This window comes from Hipposideros armiger, unplaced genomic scaffold (genome assembly GCF_001890085.2).
Source record: "Hipposideros armiger isolate ML-2016 unplaced genomic scaffold, ASM189008v1 scaffold_6, whole genome shotgun sequence".
NCBI lineage: Eukaryota > Metazoa > Chordata > Mammalia > Chiroptera > Hipposideridae > Hipposideros > Hipposideros armiger.
Genome location: NW_017731356.1, coordinates 6,875,958 through 6,884,379, shown reverse-complemented (window position 1 = coordinate 6,884,379; position 8,422 = coordinate 6,875,958). Strand labels below are relative to the sequence as shown.

Here is an 8,422-nt window from a genome sequence, read left to right as displayed (position 1 = left end):
GCTGCCTGATTCCTCACTGTTCTCCTACTCTGCAGAGGCCTATGCCACTCTTTGGAATTAGGGGTTCTATTGGGGTTGCCTTGAACTTAGGAGACCCAGCCCATAGCCCAGTGCTGCTCCATCACCCTGCTTCACCCGGCTCCACTCGGCCTTAGCATTCTCATTAAGTGACAGGTCACCGAAGCTGCCAGTGATTAAACAGCCCTGAGCGCCTGATGAACAAACCCAGCCCTTCCCTTTTGCTCTGGGACAGAACAGTGAAGGCTCTGAGTCAAGAAAAAGCCCAAGAACCAAAAAAGCAGCTCTATAAAAAGAACCTGAAAAAGAACAACTTGAAATAGCCCAGGCTGACTCTAGCACACTGGCCTCCAGTTACTTCTCCTGGAGGGCTTCAGGCCGTCATTGGATGAAGCCTCATGAAGAAATGGAAGACAAGCTTCCCAGATGAAAGATGTAAGACAATGATCAAACCTAACAGAATTAACACTTTTAGACCTGGGGGAAAAGAAAAAGCAAAGTTATAAAGCTGAGTTTCCTCCTGAGAAGAACTCTTGGCTTCTTTGGGTTGGGGGGGGGGCCTCAAATGTCAACCTGCCTAACTAGAAGGTTCTTAGTGTTAGAGTTTGCCTCTTGCTTATGGAAGGTGGTTGCCTGGTCCCTATCTTTACCCGACAAATGGGATTTTAATGAGAGGGGATATTGGGGGCCCATTTTGTTTCTTCCCTAAGGTTTGGATCCATGGACTAGAAGAGTGGGGAAAGGGTTTTGGAGCATCTCCTGGAAGCAGGCTAAAGTAGCACCATGCCCCAATGAGAGGCGACTGCTTGTATTTTTGGGTAGGATTAAATAAAATAATGAATATAATAAGGTCTTTCCCCTGCCAGTGGGATGTACAATTCACATCAGAAGCCCTGAGGGACATATTGAGGCCTCTTAATTAACGTGGTGGCCCATGGCAACTGGAAAGCATTTCCACACAATTAAAGGCTTCAGAAAACTCCCAAGGGTAGGTAATGTTCCTAATAATTTATAAATTGAGCTTGCTACTTAATATGCTTAAAGTGTTTTCTCTCGTCTTCCATTTGGGAAGGAGATGGGCATGGACAATGGATGTCTATTCACCAGTCACCACAGAAGACAGAATCCCCAGAAGAGCAAACCAAAGGGCTTTCTCTTCTAGTTTGGGTGACGCCTTCTGGCAGTCAAAGGATCCTAAAGGTCAAGAACTATTGCTACAATTTCAACCATGTCATGTGATTTCAGAGGCCTTCTTACATACTTGGGGAAGAAGGCGGGTTGGCTTATCAGGGGCTCCATTGGTCCACCTCTGAAGGATCATTTCTATCATATCCTTGGTCTGTAGTTTCTGGCTTTATTGGGCAAGAAGAACTCACAGACATTTTCTCTACCATTAGCTGACCAGGTTAGAGCCGTTTCCAGTTTGACAATCAGGACACTTTCAACTTGAAAGATTCAATGCATTTTTTTTTTTCAATCACCAGTCATTTGTTAGATGAAGGCCTGGGGGTAGGTTCGAAAGGTCATGCGACTTGCACAGTCATTCGCTGGCTAGTCCTGCTATTTCATTGGTGACTTTCATGTTATTAGTAATTTAAGTCTAGATGTCCATTGGGCTCATAGAAACACAGGATCGGTTAAGACCTTGAAAAACGATCCATTCCCTGGCACTTTTGGATGTAGATTAGAGTATTGCCATGTGAGCTTGCACAGTTTTTCTCCTCTTGGTCTGTCTCCTTTGAAAGCCAGAGACAGATGTGAGTGATCACTGTCATATAGGAGAGAGGACCTTTGCCTCCCCGCTCACCTCCCGACCTGCAGGCATTGCTATTGGGGAAAAGTAGCAGACGTGGGCCACCAAACTTGTGTATTTGAACCTTATTTTTGGATGACCATTTAATTCCCTTAGGAATATAATTGGAATTATGTCCAGTTGCCTTGAGGGATAATTAGTTATGTCTCAGATTCACTCCTTGCGTTCCTCCTAGGGTGAAACTAAGCTTTGAAATGTGAGCTGATTGATTGGCCGTAGTCCCTTGACAGATGGTAGCTAGAAACATAATCTCAGCTTTTCCATTTCTCTGCCAAGAGTTCACAAAATCCAGGTGATGTTCTAAACATCGGTAACACTGATAGGTGCAGATTCCTTATTCTGAGATTTACTGATCATATGACACTGACTTGGGATAAAGGAAGGATTCCACTTGCCCCCGAGATGTTACCTAAGGAACCACCTCTAGTCCATAATCTCTTTACCTACCACGGTGTCTTCTGTTAGAAGAAGAAGAGTAATGATTGCCTATTTCTAGCCCTGTTTTTATTTTCCTCTTGTGCCTGCATTTGCCTTTCAAAACAAATAATACAGATTATTGCCTCTAGCTAGAATGTAAACTCCATGAGATCAGGACCTATACCTGTATTATTCGCTGCAATATCCACATAACAGTGACCACTAGAAAAAAATGCCTTGCTAAAGTGAGTAGATACTTGTTGAAAATTGAGTTATGAATTCAGTGAATGAGTCAAACAAGCAACTGACTGATGTAAGCTTTGCTTGCGAGCACATAGAAGATGTCCATATTGAAATAGACACAGAGCTGACCTCTGTCCCTCTCACCCTCCCTCCCACCTTCCCTCCCTTCCTCCCTTCTACAATTATTGAGCACCTGCTTTATGTCAGGCACTGTGCTTGCCCCAGCAGCTTAGCGGCCCATGCTCTCATGAAGTCTATAATCTAGTAGATGAGATTGACAAGCAAGTCAAAGGTAAAAGTCCTTGTGGTTAGAATTATGTGAAGGGGTCTATGGGCGGTTCAGGGAGCCTAGGGGAAAATTGGCTGATGTTATGTCACTGAACTGTCTTTGAAAGGACAAGTAGGAGTTAGCTGAGGGAGGGAGAGGCGTGACCCCCGACCCAGGACCAACACACAGGTCAGATAATGAGACTGCCTTGTGGTCGGCCTGCATGACTGGGACGAGCATTAAGGGAGACCTGCCAAGCACATTCTCTCCCTGGGCAATCGCCATCAATGTTATATAACACAATGTTACATAAAGATTCCCAGGTCTGCAAATTACCTGACAAACCTCGTACTTTCTTAAGTAAGCACTAAAAATGTCAGTGGCATCAAATAAAAGCTGATTTCATCCGTTGGATTTCTATTAAAGCCAGTAGAAATGATTTATTGATTTTTAAAGAAAAACATATTTTTAAATGCTTTTTTTTTGTTTTGTTTTTTTTACAAGCGACTTGTTAGTAGATGTGGAGTTCTCATATACCCCAAATGCACCTGTAGTTACAAAATATTAACAGTATTGAGGAAAATCAATAGAATAATCAGAAAACTCATGAAAAGATGAACAAAGAGCAGAATAATCCCACATCTTATAGTTAGTGGTGGTTTTTTTTGTTTTTTTTTTTTTTTATGTTCCAAGTTTCCAACTTGTTCACTTGGGTCCAGATGTTTCTTAATGTTTTGGTTTGTTTTATTTTAAAAACTGAAACTAAGACACATACATGAAGAATACATTCTGAACACAGCTAACTCAGGAACTCAAAGTAGTGGGTATTACACAGAAACTCAAACCTGGACTGCGGGTGTGTGAAGAGCGCTTGCACGTTTTCTGTACAGCCTGTGTGATGACATCATTGCCATCATGCTTGTCAGTGTGTTCCATGCACACTTTCCAGGTGGAAGTGTGTGTGGAGTTGAACACATGGAACAAATTTTTTCCTCCCAACAGACTTCTTTTTGTCAGGCAAGAAGGTACATGCAGCTTGCCTTTCTCTTTTTGACTCGGTTGCTGGGAAGCTCCTAGCTATAGCTCTCAGCCCAGGGTTTCTTTCTGTTCCATGCCACCTCTTCATTTCATTAGATGATTTGAAAGAAAATCTTAGAGCATCTGTGTTTTTCATTGAAACAGCTTAAAAACCTCTAGAGAGGTTGAAAATAATAACATCAAAGAACTATAGTTTATCACAGGACTGTAAAAGTAAGCAGATGTGAATACTGGATTGCCAAGTTCCCACTGTAGAAGGAAAGTTACCAAGGTGGCAACACTTATGCCTTTTCCTAGTATTGTGGAGGATAGATATATATATGCAGTAAAACCTTGGATCACGAGTAACTTGGTCTGCAAGTGTTCCACAAGACAAGCAAACGTTTCTAATACATTTTAATGTGGTAAACGAGCGATGTTTTGCATATGTGTCATTTGTTTCTGGAACAAATTATGCTTGCAAACCAAGGTATTAATATATATATATATTTTTTTTCCTACCTATGACCTTTTTACTAGATAGGGCAGGTAAGCAGTCCATAAGAATTTGTGTGTAGTGACTTTACAAGTTATTATTATTATAAAATAGTATTATAACATTATATAGTAATATCATATAACATGTATATTATTATTTACATAGTAATCCATAATTGGTAAGTCATCTCAAAGTATTGTGCCACCTGCCACCAATGTGGGTTATAGAAGCAGGAAGCTGTCCCACAACTTGAGTACCTGAGACTCCTTTTCCATATGCCTGTCCTCAGTTTCACCTGATGTATGGAACTCATTTCCGGTAACTGATTATTAAAATATTGAAGTTATCAGGAGTCACTGACTCTAAGCGGTTCTCAACCTGTGGGTCACGGCCCCTTTGGTGGTCAAACGACCCTTTCACAGGGGTCGCCTAAGACCATCAGAAAACAAAAAGATGTTTACATTACGGTTCATAACAGTAGCAAAATTACAGTTATAGAGTAGCAACAAAAATAATTCTATGGTTGGGGGTCACCACAACATGAGGAACTGTATTAAGGGGTCGCGGCGTTAGGAAGGTTGAGAACCGCTGCTCTAAGCAGAGGAAATGTTTCGTGAAAGCAACATTAGAGATGCTAAGACGCTGGCGTAGCCAAACGGAAACCTGTGTTCTGGCTCCCGATACGTCATTAATGTTTTTTAAAAACTAAAACATAAAATAGTCCTGAGTGTCTAGGCCCACACGTGGTACAGAGAATTTTATATGAACTTCACACAGTGGTGCTGTGACAAAGAGCAGCGAAAGAGGATCTGGGTCGAGAACCAGTTCGGCATGGGCCAGCTGTGTGGCTTCTCTGGGCCTTGTTTCTTCATCAGAAAAGGAGGGGCCGAATCTAGAGAATTTCAGTGAGTCTCACAGTTGAACAAGAACGCAAATTTCTTTGTTGAAATTTGACTAAATGGAGACCCTAACGGTATCCCCCAGGTGTGCAGCTCATGCGTGATGCTCAGTCTGAGTTTAGCCCAGAGACCTTGAAATGCGAGGGTTGTCTTTCCACGACCAATTCACTTTGGGTTGGGACACTTAATGGGTGCTTAGTAAAAGATCTCTCGTTTATGACAGTGTTCTTTTGACCCACGGCCAGCTGGATATGCACTTTACGTAGTTTTTCTTTTTCCTATGAGAAGTAGGGTTGGATCTAGGTGGAGCCATCCACACTGTCCTTCTTTGTCCTCTTCCGATGGGTGACGTAGATGCCAGGGCGACGGTAGCCTAGTGGTTAAGAATGGAGGCTCTGCAGTGGGTGCCATTTTGTTCTCATTTCAGTCCTATTCATATGCAACCTTGGACAAGTTATTTTGGTTTTTTTGTGTTTTTTTTTTAGTCTCTGTGCCTTAGTCTTTTCAAATGTAAAATGGGGAAAATATAAAGTAGTAAAATAATTTACCTCTTAGTGTTCAAAATGTAGACCAGCAGAACAAAGGTCTGATAGATACATAGTAAACCCTGTAATGGACAGCTATTCTCATTTTATTCCTGCATCCTATGGAGAAAGAACCTATGGCCTGTTTCTCATCATAAGCCTGTGGTGACCATCTAAAAGGAGACTTGAGGAGGGAGAGTGGAAGGTGCTCCTGGAAACCTCTGTGTAAGCAGGTGGTGTGTAAACCATTCCTCAGGGATGGATGTGTACGCCACTCTTCCAGCTATTTAGGGAATAAAATTACCTCTCGCTCTCGGTAGCCTCAGTCAGCGTCTGACAACTTTCCTCACCCAAGGAATTATTCTTTCTGTGTGGCTTAATTACCTATTGTCGCAGTTTAAATTCAGGGTGAAGGAAAGGAGAGTGACTCTGACTCTGAGATACGGGGTCTGCCGAAAAATGGTCGGGTTGGACTCAAGCGTTCACTCTCAGCCAACTGGTGCAGGGCCCCGCTATGCCCCGTCGAGGCGCCCCAGGGGTTGTTTGTGCATGTCCGCAGGGCTGCTAGAAAGGACGGTGGATGGCTCTGGTCTGTCACCCTGGCTGTGACCTGAGCAGCTTCATAATTACACTTTTTCTGTACGTGCACAAGAGGCTTCAGCAGGAGAAAGAGTTCCACAGACACAAGAAAAATGTGAAAGCCTGGAGGCCAGTGTACTCGTTCGTACATCTCCAATAAGCCACCTGACATGACCTTTCACTTGGCATCTGAGGCTGTTGCTTCTTGTCTCAGCTCCTCTGTGCTGCCTGTTTGAAAGCGGCAAAATCGTGTGTGTGTGTGTGTGTGTGTGTGTGTACGCGCACGCACGCACGTGTGCATGCCCCCAGGTGCTCCTTTGCTCACAGTGATGGTGGGAGAGGAAAGGTAAGTGGGACGATTCACAGGGAGAGGAACTTTATAAATCCAAGGCATAATTATTATGAGACTGGTAAAAGTCCCCTTTAGTGAGCCGACGGGAATAATCTTGACCCAGCCTTGTGTGGGTGGCCTCTGGGAATTAATAGGGGGTTTTCATCTCAAGCTTATATGCTGGCGTGGCAGTGATTGAAGCCTGAGGTTGAGAGAAGAACCATTTGGCACACCCTCACCTAATGAAATAGGCTTGGAGGGATATTGACCAAAATAAAGGGAGTGAATACAGGTGGTGCGCGGGAGATTGATGTATGCTGAGCGCTGTGCTGCTAGCAATGGGCTGGCAAGGCGTCCCCTCGCAGCCCTGCCATGGGTGGATGTCCGGGTGAGATGCTCGGTCCCGCCGAGCACTGCAGTCTCACCTCTGACAAACTGAGTGCTGTCCCAGTTTTTAAGGAATGGCTTCGGAGAATGGCCTTGGAGCATGAGAAGGTTCCAAAGAAAATTCCCCTGCCAGCCTGAGTCCAGGCCATGGGTCTCCCATCTCGTCCCTAGAGATGCAACAAGAATGGAAGCATTCCTCAGGACGGTGTGGGTGGGAGAAAGCTGTCTCCTAAAGCAGTGGTGACCCAAAACTCATGTCACATGGTGAGGCTCCTCTGCACACTTGGTTGTACATTCCTGATGGATATAGACCTCTCTGGATTGGTCCATGGTTTTCCCTAGCTGGGGCAGCGACTTTGATGGAGATCTTTAAGGCTAGGCTGAGGACAGCTTTGATCCCATGGGATACACTCTGTTGGGCATTTTGCATAGTTACTTAACTTAATCCTGAACACCACCCTTCATCATCAACCTTTTCCATCATACAGACGAGCAACCTGAGATTTCTAATTTGGAGGACTTACCGATCACTGGTAGAGCCAGAGCTAGAATCTATACATGATTGATTTTAGATATGGGAGAGGAAAAAAACCAGATGCCACCCTGCTGGTAAAAACTGGCCTGCAAGTAGCTTTATGTGGAGCTGGTTGGCCTTAACAAACTAATCCTCTCCCTTGTTTCTGCAACTGAAGTAACACACACACACACACACACACACACACACACACACAGCACACACACAGACTTCTTTCTTCTTCAAATTGTTTACTAAGCCAGAAGCAACTGTGGATCACTTGAAATGATGCACTGGTCACCCCAGCTCCATTTTTCCTTCACCTTAAACACAGATCATGGCACACTGTCCCTTTGCTGCTGAGTGGTGCTTGTTATAAGCGCTTCCTGCCCCTGAATGAATGAATGAATGAGTGAAGGATGGGGGTAGCAGAGGGCCGATGCCCGTTGGTGGGACGAGCTCACCATCCATCTGCTGTCCTCTCTCCCCAGGGTGGCATGATCGCGCTGCTTCTGTCCATCCTGTGCCTGGTGATGATCCTGTACACTCGCCGCCGCTGGTGCAAGCGCCGCCGGGTCCCGCAGCCCCAGAAGAGCGCCAGCGCTGAGGCAGCCAATGAGATTCACTACATCCCTTCTGTGCTGATTGGCGGGCACGGGCGGGAGAGTCTGCGCAACGCCCGCGTGCAGGGCCACAACTCCAGCGGCACCCTGAGCATCCGGGAGACACCCATCCTGGATGGCTACGAGTATGACATCACTGACCTACGCCACCACCTCCAGCGGGAGTGCATGAACGGAGGGGAGGACTTTGCCAGCCAGGTCACTCGCACCCTGGACTCCCTGCAGGGCTGCAATGAGAAGACAGGGATGGACCTCACGCCAGGTGGGCCATTGGGTCTTCTTCACGGGGG

The 8,422-nt window shown here is 45.1% G+C and overlaps 1 protein-coding gene across 1 annotated transcript in view; it reads left to right on the top strand.

Annotated features, from left to right (window-relative positions):
- ASTN1 (astrotactin 1) overlaps nt 1–8,422 on the top strand; it is a 322,407-nt gene that overhangs the window by 132,754 nt on the left and 181,231 nt on the right. The window contains exon 3 of the mRNA XM_019646368.1: nt 8,001–8,394. Within this exon, the coding sequence (XP_019501913.1) occupies nt 8,001–8,394 (394 nt within the window). The remainder of the gene's footprint in view (nt 1–8,000; nt 8,395–8,422) is intronic.